General features: G+C 41.4%; 1 protein-coding gene across 4 annotated transcripts in view; it reads right to left on the reverse strand.

Annotated features, from left to right (window-relative positions):
* The window catches only part of LOC139756077 (protein lin-9 homolog), a 100377-nt gene that overhangs the window by 70026 nt on the left and 15763 nt on the right, over window positions 1-14588 (reverse strand). For 3 of the 4 annotated variants that reach the window (XM_071675096.1, XM_071675093.1, XM_071675094.1), the window contains exons 4-5: window positions 11153-11302; window positions 1354-1398 (exon numbers count right to left, since the gene is read on the reverse strand). In XM_071675096.1, the coding sequence (XP_071531197.1) occupies window positions 1354-1398; window positions 11153-11302 (195 nt within the window). The remainder of the gene's footprint in view (window positions 1-1353; window positions 1399-11152; window positions 11303-14588) is intronic. The other variant, XM_071675095.1, reaches the window with a different exon arrangement.

Below are 14588 nucleotides of genomic sequence, written 5' to 3' on the forward strand. Positions count from 1 at the left end.
TTTATGAATCATACGGTGGGGGAGGGGGCGAAAGTTCTGGGAGCATTGAAGAATGCGTGGAAGTCGAGAACATTATCTTGGAAAGCAAAAATGGGTATGTTTGAAGGAATAGTGGTTCCAACAATGTTATATGGTTGCGAGGCATGGGCTATAGATAGAGTTGTGCACAGGAGGGTGGATGTGCTGGAAATGAGATGTTTGAGGACAATATGTGGTGTGAGGTGGTTTGATCAAGTAAGTAATAATAGGGTAAGAGAGATGTGTGGTGATGAAAAGAGTGTGGTTGAGAGAGCAGAAGAGGGTGTTTTGAAATGGTTTGGTCACATGGAGAGAATGAGTGAGGAAAGATTGACAAAGAGGATGCATGTGTCAGAGGTGGAGGGAACGAGGAGAAGTGGGAGACCAAATTGGAGGTGGAAAGATGGAGTGAAAAAGATTTTGAGTGACACACAATTCTTTTCAGTTGTGTGACTTCCCAACTCATGGATCCACGCTTACTATCACCCTGACAGGTCAAAAGCACGTGTCTCTACTCTCCATGGTTTTCTGTTTGGTGCTGAAAAACATGCTTAAAGAATGGACTACCCAGAGTTATTCTTTTTATACAGTCAATTTGTTTTATGTTTCCTACATTAGCAAGGCAGTGCCAGGAACAGACAAAGAACACTCATTTGCTCACATCCACACTCTAGCTGTCATGTACAATGCAATGAAATGAGAGCCTCCTATCCACAAACAGGCTCCAAAGACCTTTCTGTGGAGAGGGTTATTCATTTTTGAGGGACAATATTCAACTAATCCAATCTTCTCATTAAGTCCGTAAAGTATAACTAACATAAAGTAGGCAAGGTTACAATTTATCAAAACTTTCAATGTCAGTAAAATATTCACTGAGAACAGCAGTAATAGTTAAACCTTCATCTAAATGAATATCAGATCACAACAAACTAAATCATAGTTTATTGTGCCTAGCAAGATACTAGGCCTCTTCTTTCATATGCAAGATTTCCATCTTTTCCCATAATGCAGATAACAGAAGGTAAATTTCAATGGAGTGTTCATTATCACAAGCAGATTTATTCTGAATAGATGTGAATAAGTATGTTTCAAGAATTAACTGAGGCCCCATGCATCAAAGTGTGAACATTCATTTTCCAGTTAAGATTTGGTCACTCTTCAATAAAGTTACTAAACAAAATGGGCAGGCCAGTAGTGCGAACTGTTAGAAAGCACAGCTGAGACTCTTACACCATAAGCATGAGAGAATCAGGTATAAAAAGCCGAGAATATCACGTTAAGCATTCACAAAGCTATTCAGACAGCCACAATAACCCACACCACTTGCATTATTACCGTGGTCATAACCGGAGCGTACTGCATCCCACTGCTGGCGTCACTCTGTAAACAAAATATAAATATCCATTGCCAATCTGTACAATCCTTTAATGATAAACACATAAGAATTTCTGACACACAAATCTCATTACCTCTACATCTTTCAGTGTCTCCTAAATAATGTTCACTCACCTTGAACTGCAACTCTCATGGTATCTCTCACATGCATCCATCTAACTCAATGGTCTATCTAACTTGTTGGCCCCAATACCTTCTACAGCATCACTTCAGTTAAATTTTCTCTCACTGATTCTTTCCACAAGTCCATTATACTTCAACACTCTTACCTTTAGCACAAATTGCAAACTCAACAAAAATTTTAAATCTTAACTTATTCCTCAAGAATCCTGATTCTCTTTACCAACTTCAAACTAAACCTTTGTATATACATTGATTCACAACATGTTAACAGTACACTCATAAAGACCAAACCGGACAACAAACTTTTCTTAGCTATCCATTTTACAGCTTAATAATTCTTCTTTAATCCAGTTATCTTTAATAACATGATTACTTCAACATGCACCTTTCTATGGTAAAAAATAATTACTGCATACTGATCCAATCATGTTTCTGCATCATGTTTATGCAATTTTTCTATTTCCACATTTCTAAGGCTATAAACTTCTCACAACTAACTTATGGTATTACAGGTCTGAACAAGTAGAATAGGTAATTACACAATAACTATGATTTTTTTTTTTTTAAATAAGAGCTTGTGAAATAGCAGGAAAAGGACTGCTCTTACTGTGGTCTGTAAACGCTAATAATTGTTTGAAGCTGCAGCATTGCATAAATTTAGTATTTTCTCAAATCGTTGTTTGAGGTCGAGGTTATGGCTGGAAAGAATCTGGGCCATCTGATAACAGAGTTTGAGGCAAATTTATACTACTGATCCATTCAAAAACATTCTATATATGTTGGGAGCACAAATACAACACCATCATCTATACTTACACTTATGTTCAACAGTTAAGACGAGAGGTCAAAGCAGCCAACATTTTGTTTCTCACTGCAGCAGATACAATTACTGATAATAGAGCACAAAGAAGGTGCTGACAGAGAATATCTATATCTTAACAAAACTGGAACCCGTATGATGTACATTCTAACTTGATGAATGATAATCAAATGAAAGGTAAAAAAGACTACTGGGATTACATAAAACTGAAAACACATGGCTGAGTCTATATCAACTTTTGATGGACTATTCACAACCAAAAAGAGACAAGACTTCAGCCTGAAATATTTCCTACTGGGAGGATGGCAGTTACAATGAGGATGCTTGACTCTTAAAAATGTTTAACTTATTCATACAGAATCAAACAGTAACTGCAGACTCTTAAAAATTTCAATCTTACTCATACAGTATCAAAATCTGCCAAATATCCAAAGCTATTTCATCTTATTTCATGTAACACACTTTGATCGCCTTTTTCAGCATTAGAAAGGCAGCGCCAGGAAACAGATAAAGAAAGACCCAACCACTCTCAATCACATATATACACAATACGTACATACACATACATTTTTCATTTTATTTATTTTGCTGTGTCACTGCCTCCCGCGTTAGCGAGGTAGCACAAGGAAACAGACGAAAGAAATGGCCCAACCCACCCACATACACATGTATATACATACACGTCCACACACGCAAATATACATACCTATACATCTCAACGTATACATATATATACACACACAGACATATACATATATACACATGTACATAATTCATACTGTCTGCCTTTATTCATTCCCATCGCCACCTCGCCACACATGAAATAACAACCCCCTCCCCCCTCATGTGCGCAAGGTAGCGCTAGGAAAAGACAACAAAGGCCCCATTCGTTCACATTCAGTCTCTAGCTGTCATGTAATAATGCACCGAAACCACAGTTCCCTTTCAACATCCAGGCACCACAGAACTTTCCATGGTTATCCCAGATGCTTCACATGCCGCCCTGGTTCAATCCATTGACAGCACATCGACCCCGGTATACCACATCGTTCCAATTCACTCTATTCCCTGCATGCCTTTCACCCTCCTGCATGTTCAGGCCCCGATTACTCAAATTTTTTTTAACTCCATCTTTCCACCTCCAATTTGGTCTCCCACTTCTCCTCGTTCCCTCCACCTCTGACACATATATCCTCTTGGTCAATCTTTCCTCACTCATTCTCTCCATGTGACCAATTCATTTAAAAACACCCTCTTCTGCTCTCTCAACCACACTCTTTTTATTTCCACACATCTCTCTTACCTTATCATTACTTACTCGATCAAACCATCTTACACCACATATTGTCCTCAAACATCTCATTTCCAGCACATCCATCCTCCTCCGCACAACTCTATCCACAGCCCATGCCTCGCAACCATGTAACATTGTTGGAACCACTATTCCTTCAAACATACCCAGTTTAGCTTTCCGAGATAATGTTCTCCAACACATTTTTCAACACTCCAAGAACTTTCGCCCCCTCCCCCACCCTATGATTCACTTCCGCTTCCATGGTTCCATCCTCTGCCAAATCAACTCCCAGATATCTAAAACACTTCACTTCCTCCAGTTTTTCTCCAATCAAACTTACCTCCCAACTGACTTGTCCCCCAACCCTACTGTACCTAATAACCTTGCTCTTATTCACATTTATTCTTCTTTCACACACTTTACCAAACTCAGCTCACCAGCTTCTGCAGTTTCTCACACAAATCAGCCACCAACACTGTATCATCAGCGAACAACAACTGACTCACTTCCTAAGCTCTCTCATCCACAACAGACTTCATACTTGCCCCTCTTTCCAAAACTCTTGCATTCACCTCCCTAACAACCCCATTCATAAACAAATTAAACAACCATGGAGACATCACACACCCCTGCCACAAACCTATATTCACTGAGAACCAATCACTTTCCTCCCTTCCTACACGTACACATGCATTACATCCTCAATAAAAACTTTTCACTGCTTCTAACAACTTACCTCCCACACCATATATTCTTAATACCTTCCACAGAGCATCTCTATCAACTCTATCATATGCCTTCTCCAGATCCATAAATGCTACATACAAATCCATTTGCTTTTCTAAGTATTTCTCACATACATTCTTCAAAGCAAACACCTGATCCACACATCCTCTACCACTTCTGAAACCACACTGCTCTTCCCCAATCTGATGCTCTGTACATGCCTTCACCCTCTCAATCAATACCCTCCCATATAATTTACCAGGAATACTCAACAAACTTATACCTCTGTAATTTGAGCACTCACTTTTATCCCCTTTGCCTTTGTACAATGGCACTATGCAAGCATTCCACCAATCCTCAGGCACCTCACCATGAGACATAGATACATTAAATAACCTTACCAACCAGTCAACAATACAGTCACCCCCTTTTTTAATAAATTGCAATGCAATACCATCCAAACCCTCCGCCTTGCCGGCTTTCATCTTCCACAAAGCTTTTCCTACCTCTTCTCAGCTTACCAAATCATTTTCCCTAACTCTCTCACTATGCACTGCCACTCTATCATCAAACACATTCAACAAACCTTCAAAATACTCACTCCATCTTCTCACATCACCACTACTTGTTATCACCTCCCCATTAGCCCCCTTCACTGAAGTTCCCATTTGTTCCCTTGTCTTATGCACTTTATTTACCTCCTTCCAAAACATCTTTTTATTTTCCCTAAAATTTAATGATACTCTCTCACCCCAACTCTCATTTGCCCTCTTTTTCTACTCTTGCACCTTTCTCTTGACCTCCTGCCTCTTTCTTTTATACATCTCCCTGTCATTTCCATTATTTCCCTGCAAAAATTGTCCAAATGCCTCTCTCTTCTCTTTCACTAATAATCTTACTTCTTCATCCCACCACTCACCACCCTTTCTAATCTGCCCACCTCCCACACTTCTCATGCCACAAGCATCTTTTGCGCAAGCCATCACTGATTCCCTAAATACATCCCATTCCTCCCCCACTCCCCTTACGCCCTTAGTTCTCACCTTTTTCCATTCTGTACTCAGTCTCCCCTGGTACTTCCTCACACAAGTCTCCTTCCCAAGTTCACTTACTCTCACCAATCTTTTCACCCCAACATTCTCTCTTCTTTCTGAAAACCTCTACAAATCTTCACCCTCGCCTCCACAAGATAATGATCAGACATCCCTCCAGTTGCACCTCTCAGCACATTAACATCCAAAAGTCTCTCTTTCACGCGCCTTTCAATTAACACGTAATCCAATAACGCTCTCTGGCCATCTCTCCTACTTACATATGTATACTTATGTATATCTCTCTTTTTAAACCAGGTATTCCCAATCACCAGTCTTTTTTCAGCACAAAAATCTACAAGCTCTTCACCATTTCCATTCACAACACTGAACACCCCATGTACACCAATTATTCCCCCAACTGCCACATTATTCACCTTTGCATTCAAATAACCCCGTCTCGTGCATCAAAACTACTAACACACTCACTCAGCTGCTCCCAAAACACTTGCCTCTCATGATCTTTCTTCTCATGCCCAGGTGCATATGCACCAATGATCACCCATCTCTCTCCATCAACTTTCAGTTTTACCCATATCAATCTAGAGTTTACTTTCTTACACTCTATCACAAATTCCCACCACTCCTGCTTCAGGAGTAGTGCTACTCCTTCCCTTGCTCTTGTCCTCTCACTAATCCCTGACTTTACTCCCAAGACATTCCCAAACCACTCTTCCCCTTTACCCTTGAGCTTCGTTTCACTCAGCCAAAACATCCAGGTTCCTTTCCTCAAACATACTATCTATCTCTCCTTTTTTCTAATCTTGGTTACATCCACACACATTTAGACACCCCAATCTGAGCCTTCGAGGAGGATAGCACTTCCCGCGTGACTCCTTCTGTTTTCCCCTTTAGAAAGTTAAAACACAAGGAGGGGAGGGTTTCCAGCCCCCACTCCCGTCCCCTTTAGTCGCCTTCTACGACACATGAGGAATGCGTGAGAAGTATTCTTTCTCCCCTATCCCCAGGGATATATGTACATACACGTGCATATACATACATATATGAAGAAGGTGTGGAAAAAGAGAATGTTAACCCAGTTGTTCATCCACCCCTAGGGATTGGACGATAAAATGGGTATCTGACTCAGGCTAGGGTATTTTTTTTTTTATTTTTTTTTTTTTTTTTTTTATACTTTGTCGGTCTCCCGCGTTTGCGAGGTAGCGCAAGGAAACAGACGAAAGAAATGGCCCAACCCCCCCCCCCCCCATACACATGTACATACACACATCCACACACGCAAATATACATACCTACACAGCTTTCCATGGTTTACCCCAGACGCTTCACATGCCCTGATTCAATCCACTGACAGCACGTCAACCCCTGTATACCACATCGCTCCAATTCACTCTATTCCTTGCCCTCCTTTCACCCTCCTGCATGTTCAGGCCCCGATCACACAAAATCTTTTTCACTCCATCTTTCCACCTCCAATTTGGTCTCCCTCTTCTCCTCGTTCCCTTCACCTCCGACACATATACCCTCTTGGTCAATCTTTCCTCACTCATTCTCTCCATGTGCCCAAACCATTTCAAAACACCCTCTTCTGCTCTCTCAACCACGCTCTTTTTATTTCCACACATCTCTCTTACCCTTACGTTACTTACTCGATCAAACCACCTCACACCACACATTGTCCTCAAACATCTCATTTCCAGCACATCCATCCTCCTGCGCACAACTCTATCCATAGCCCACGCCTCGCAACCATACAGCATTGTTGGAACCACTATTCCTTCAAACATACCCATTTTTGCTTTCCGAGATAATGTTCTCGACTTCCACACATTTTCAAGGCTCCCAAAATTTTCGCCCCCTCCCCCACCCTATGATCCACTTCCGCTTCCATGGTTCCATCCGCTGACAGATCCACTCCCAGATATCTAAAACACTTCACTTCCTCCAGTTTTTCTCCATTCAAACTCACCTCCCAATTGACTTGACCCTCAACCCTACTGTACCTAATAACCTTGCTCTTATTCACATTTACTCTTAACTTTCTTCTTCCACACACTTTACCAAACTCAGTCACCAGCTTCTGCAGTTTCTCACATGAATCAGCCACCAGCGCTGTATCATCAGCGAACAACAACTGACTCACTTCCCAAGCTCTCTCATCCCCAACAGACTTCATACTTGCCCCTCTTTCCAGAACTCTTGCATTTACCTCCCTAACAACCCCATCCATAAACAAATTAAACAACCATGGAGACATCACACACCCCTGCCGCAAACCTACATTCACTGAGAACCAATCACTTTCCTCTCTTCCTACACGTACACATGCCTTACATCCTCGATAAAAACTTTTCACTGCTTCTAACAACTTGCCTCCCACACCATATATTCTTAATACCTTCCACAGAGCATCTCTATCAACTCTATCATATGCCTTCTCCAGATCCATAAATGCTACATACAAATCCATTTGCTTTTCTAAGTATTTCTCACATACATTCTTCAAAGCAAACACCTGATCCACACATCCTCTACCACTTCTGAAACCGCACTGCTCTTCCCCAATCTGATGCTCTGTACATGCCTTCACCCTCTCAATCAATACCCTCCCATATAATTTACCAGGAATACTCAACAAACTTATACCTCTGTAATTTGAGCACTCACTCTTATCCCCTTTGCCTTTGTACAATGGCACTATGCACGCATTCCGCCAATCCTCAGGCACCTCACCATGAGTCATACATACATTAAATAACCTTACCAACCAATCAACAATACAGTCACCCCCTTTTTTAATAAATTCCACTGCAATACCATCCAATCCTGCTGCCTTGCCGGCTTTCATCTTCCGCAAAGCTTTTACTACCTCTTCTCTGTTTACCAAATCATTTTCCCTAACCCTCTCACTTTGCACACCACCTCGACCAAAACACCCTATATCTGCCACTCTGTCATCAGAGGTATATACATATAAATTTATAGCATTATTGGAATGGCCTTGATTACGACCTCAGCTGTCCGTGCTGTCTCAGCTAGAAAAAAAAATCCACACCACTCCACACATCCTCATCTACATCCTATGTCTCACATCCATACAACATTGTTGGGACTACAATACCTTCAAATATTTCCATTTTTGCACTCCTAGACCTCTCTTTCCACACATTCCTCAATGCTCCAAGAACCTTTGCCCCACACCAATCCTGTGACCCACTTTCCAGAACTTCCATGTTTCATTTCCTGCCATGTCCACTCCCAGGTATCCACAAGACTTCACTTCTTTCAAATTTTCCCCATTCAAATTCACACCCAAAGTAACCTGTCCCTCTATCCTGCTAAACTCAATAATTAAGCTTTTTTCACATTATTCACATATACTCTCAGCAACTTCTTCCTTTCACACACGCTTCCTAACTCAGTCACCACCTTCTGCAGTTTCTCACTCAAATCAGCCACCAGTGCTATGATATTACCAAACGACAACTGACACTTCCCAGGCCTTCTTACTCCCTATAGACTGCATATTCACCCCTCTCTCCAAAACTCGTGCATTTAACTCCCTCACCACCCCACTCCATCCATTAACAAATTAAACATACATGATGACATCACATGTCCCTGCAGCTGACCCTTTTACCTGGAACAATGCACTCTCCTCTCTTCCAATTCATACAAATGCCTTATTTCTTTTTTTTTTTTTTCATACTATTCGCCATTTCCCGCGATAGCGAGGTAGCGTTAAGAACAGAGGAATGGGCCTTTGAGGGAATATCCTCACCTGGCCACCTTCTATGTTCCTTCTTTTGGAAAAAAAAAAAAAAAAGCCTTATATTCTTGACAAAAATTTCTCACTGCTTCCAGTAGCCGCTCCTCCCAATAAAACCTCAACAAAACATCTCTATCAGCTCTATCATATGCATTCTCCAGATGCATAAATGCCACATACAAATCCTTTGTTTCTCTCAGTATTTCTCGCACACATTCTTCGAAGGAAACACCTGATCTACACATCGTCTACCACTTCTGGAGCTACCCTGTACCCCCCTAGTCTGATGCTCTGTACATGCCTTCAACCTCTCAATCACAACTCTGCCTTACATTTTGCCCGGAAAAAAAAATACCTCTGTAGCTTGAACACACAATTTTGTTCCACTTGCTTTTATACAATGGTGCATTACAGGCACTTCAGAATTATCCATATATACATTTCAAATCCTAACAAACCAATCAATGATACAGTCATCTTCTTTCTTGAGAAATTCAACTGCGAACCTTCCCCTCCAGACACTTTATCACATTTCATCTCACCATATCATCAAACACATTCCACAAAGCTTCAAAATAATCTATCTCATCCTCACCTTATCACTTTTTTTTTCTTTATTGAAGGCTCCAATCACAGACAAAAGTCTACATCAAGGTCAGGCCTTCATCAAAATACAGAGAGAATTATGAAATGGAAAAAGAAAAGACAAGGGAAAGTATTTAAGAATTTTTGAGAGTGTGAAAGACCTGTCTTTTCAATGTGGCAGGTCATAGTTATTGGGAAAGACACAAGAAAGCTAGAGAGTTCCAGAGATTCGACGTGTAGGGAAAGAAGCAGGTATCAAAGTGGCCCACCCTTGAGTTGCCAATGGCCACGCAATAATCATGCAATGCAGCAGCTTGCCGAGTATTTCGTGGTCTAGTTAGTGGTGGGGGCAAATAAGCAGCCAGTTCTCAGGATCAAGAACCAACGTAATACCTCTAGAAGAGGGAAAGTGAGCCAACATTGTGGCATAGGGCCACTTGTGAACACAGCACCATTTGCCCTTTTTACTGACATTCTCATCTGCCATGTTTACTTCACATTATCAACCTCCTTCCAAAACATTCTATCTGAATTTTACTTATACTCATTCATCCCAGTTCTCATCCGCCCCCGTTTTCAAACTGCACTTTCTTCTTTACCTCTTTCCACTTTCTCTTGTAAAACCTCCAATCACCTGCATCCCATCCCTGTAAGTACCACCCACACACCTCTCTTTTCTCTTTCACTACCAATCTTACTTTGACATCCCACCACTTGCAATCCCTTTTTCACCTGCCCACCTTCCACCTTCTGTATGTCTTACATCTCTCTTACACATGCCAAAACTGCTTCTCTAAATATCTTCTATTTCTTATCCACTCAGCTTTTGCCATTCTACATAAATCACTCCTGGTATTTCTTCATACAAGTCTCTTTTCTACACTCACTTACTCTCCCCACCCTCTTCTCCCTTAAAAAACATCCTCATCCTTACCTCTACCAGGTAACGGTCAGACATTCCACCAGCTATCCCTCCGCAAACACATTCAAATCCATGTGTCTCTCTTTTGCAGGTCTAACATTTAATATGTAATCCAATAAATGACCATCTTTCCTATTCAACTATGTATACTTATGTATGTCTCTCTTTTCACCATTGGCCTCCAGTCCTTAAACCCCCTATTTACAAAGAAACTGACATCAGAATATTTCGTGAAATGATTTACTGCAAACGACCTTGACTCCTATCTCATGCTATATCATGACCCAGTTGTACTTTCATTACATGATACTTTCAAAATTTTCTGCTGCCTAAAATTATGAAAAATGGTTGGAAGTGGATTGTGATAATGCTTTCCCTTATCACAATTATGCAAAGATACATTTTTCAATAATTACTACAAATAAACTTTCATTAATTCATGACATACCAGTTTAACAGAAGCAAGTGGTAAAGGCTGTGGATTGGCCTGCTTTTTAGGTGTCCCTCGTGGAGTCTTCTTTGGAGATTTCACTTGAGTTGGAGAACTCACCAAGTCATCATCAAAATACAAGCGGTTTTTCTTTCTCATACGTGCTGGCTGCAAAAAAATAATTGTGGATTAATACAAGAATAATATACCCTCTTATAGACAACTGATCATCCCACCTTAGTGAGATCATTTCAGGAAAGAATAAACAATGGCCTCATTCATATGCATCCACCCTCCAGCTGTCTGTACTGAACTAGAGCCCACCTTCCACAAGCAAGCCCCACAAACTATGCTATGGCTTACCTAGACTACTTCATAGGCCCTAGTGCAGCACCACAACAGAATACAGCTTCCTGTTTACCATATCAATCCAATTCATCCTATCTCATGCATGGCTCTCAATCCCCTAAATGTTTAGGCCCTGATACTCCTAATCCTTCCTATGACTTTCATGTAATTCTGTAAGTGTAGGTGAGTGCTAAGGATGGGTAACACTTTTGCTGAAGGAGGAATTGTGAGAATGTGTGAAAAAGTGTAAGGAAGTGAGTGATGCGAGTTAAACTGAAAGTGATTTACAAGAGGTGGGTGATTATTAGTGCTTAAGCACCAGGCCTTGAAAGGACTAAGGAAGGGAAGTGAGTGTTTTGAGAGAAGCAGAGTGAGTGTATCAGCAGCTTTCATATGAGAGATTGCGTAGCTATTAGTGATGGGTGAAATAGAAAAAAAAAGTGGATAGTGTGGCCGTTAAGGATAAGACTAGGGAGCACAGGATATTCTGTGACATGAGTGGAAATAGAGAACAGCTTGTGGAGCTGTGCTGAAAAAGGACTGATAACAGAGAATATGTGGTTTAAAAAGAGGGAAATGCACATGTAGGAAAAAGGCAAATGAGTAACACTGGATTATGTAGTAATAGGGAACTTCTAAAGCAACACCTGATGTCTCACGGGCTTTATGAACACAAGACATCTCTTGAAAGAATTTAGACTATTTCAACAAAAGTATATTCCATGTGCATACAAATAGGCTCAACAACTGTGTATGCTGTGCCTCAACTTTATTATGTAACAGTACTGATTTCCATGGGGAAATGGCAGACTAGCATGAAACAAGAGCAAATATCAGTATATTTATTTTTTCCATCCTTGATTGCCATTTCCCATGTTAGTGATAGTGCCACGAAGCAGATGAAGAAAGGCATATCCACTCACATACATCTTTCATACTATTCACCATTTCCCTCGTTAGCAAGGTAGTGTTAAGAAAAGAGGACTGGGCCTTAGAGGGAATATCCTCACCTGGCCCCCTTCTCTGTTCCTTCTTTTGGAAAAATAATAACAAAAAAAAACGAGAGGGGAGGATTTCCAGCCACCCGCTCACTCCCCTTTTAGTCGCCTTCTACGACATGCAGGAAATACGTGGGAAGTATTCTTTCTCCCCTATCTCCAGGGATACAACTCACATACATGTATGTATGGATATATATATATATATATATATATATACACATATAAATACAGCGCTGGTGGCTGATTCATGTGAGAAACTGCAGAAGCTGGTGACTGAGTTTGGTAAAGTGTGTGAAAGAAGAAAGTTAAGAGTAAATGTGAATAAGAGCAAGGTTATTAGGTACAGTAGGGTTGAGGGTCAAGTCAATTGGGAGGTGAGTTTGAATGGAGAAAAACTGGAGGAAGTGAAATGTTTTAGATATCTGGGAGTGGATCTGGCAGCGGATGGAACCATGGAAGCGGAAGTGGATCATAGGGTGGGGGAGGGGGCGAAAATTCTGGGAGCCTTGAAGAATGTGTGGAAGTCGAGAACATTATCTCGGAAAGCAAAAATGAGTATGTTTGAAGGAATAGTGGTTCCAACAATGTTGTATGGTTGCGAGGCGTGGGCTATGGATAGAGTTGTGCGCAGGAGGATGGATGTGCTGGAAATGAGATGTTTGAGGACAATGTGTGGTGTGAGGTGGTTTGATCGAGTAAGTAACGTAAGGGTAAGAGAGATGTGTGGAAATAAAAAGAGCGTGGTTGAGAGAGCAGAAGAGGGTGTTTTGAAATGGTTTGGGCACATGGAGAGAATGAGTGAGGAAAGATTGACCAAGAGGATATATGTGTCGGAGGTGGAGGGAACGAGGAGAAGAGGGAGACCAAATTGGAGGTGGAAAGATGGAGTGAAAAAGATTTTGTGTGATCGGGGCCTGAACATGCAGGAGGGTGAAAGGAGGGCAAGGAATAGAGTGAATTGGAGCGATGTGGTATACCGGGGTTGACGTGCTGTCAGTGGATTGAATCGGGGCATGTGAAGCATCTGGGGTAAACCATGGAATGCTGTGTAGGTATGTATATTTTGCGTGTGTGGACGTATGTATATACATGTGTATGGGGGTGGGTTGGGCCATTTCTTTCGTCTGTTTCCTTGCACTACCTCGCAAACGCGGGAGACAGCGACAAAGCAAAAAAAAAAAATAAATAAATAAATACATATATAAACATATATATATAGATTTATCGAGGATGTAAGGCATGTGTACGTGTAGGAAGAGAGGAAAGTGATTGGTTCTCAGTGAATGTAGGTTTGCGGCAGGGGTGTGTGATGTCTCCATGGTTGTTTAATTTGTTTATGGATGGGGTTGTAAAGGAGGTAAATGCAAGAGTCCTGGAAAGAGGGGCAAGTATGAAGTCTGTTGGGGATGAGAGAGCTTGGGAAGTGAGTCAATTGTTGTTCGCTGATGATACAGCGCTGGTGGCTGATTCATGTGAGAAACTGCAGAAGCTGGTGACTGAGTTTGGTAAAGTGTGTGGAAGAAGAAAGTTGAGAGTAAATGTGAATAAGAGCAAGGTTATTAGGTACAGTAGGGGTGAGGGTCAAGTCAATTGGGAGGTGAGTTTGAATGGAGAAAAACTGGAGGAAGTGAAGTGTTTTAGATATCTGGGAGTGGATCTGTCAGCGGATGGAACCATGGAAGCGGAAGTGGATCATAGGGTGGGGGAGGGGGCGAAAATTTTGGGAGCCTTGAAAAATGTGTGGAAGTCGAGAACATTATCTCGGAAAGCAAAAATGGGTATGTTTGAGGGAATAGTGGTACCAACAATGCTGTATGGTTGCGAGGCGTGGGCTATGGATAGAGATGTGCGCAGGAGGATGGATGTGCTGGAAATGAGATGTTTGAGGACAATGTGTGGTGTGAGGTGGTTTGAGCGAGTAAGTAACGTAAGGGTAAGAGAGATGTGTGGAAATAAAAAGAGCGTGGTTGAGAGAGCAGAAGAGGGTGTTTTGAAATGGTTTGGGCACATGGAGAGAATGAGTGAGGAGAGATTGACCAAGAGGATATATGTGTCGGAGGTGGAGGGAACGAGGAGAAGAGGGAGACCAAATTGGAGGTGGAAAG

This window comes from Panulirus ornatus, chromosome 20 (assembly GCF_036320965.1).
Source record: "Panulirus ornatus isolate Po-2019 chromosome 20, ASM3632096v1, whole genome shotgun sequence".
Lineage (NCBI taxonomy): Eukaryota > Metazoa > Arthropoda > Malacostraca > Decapoda > Palinuridae > Panulirus > Panulirus ornatus.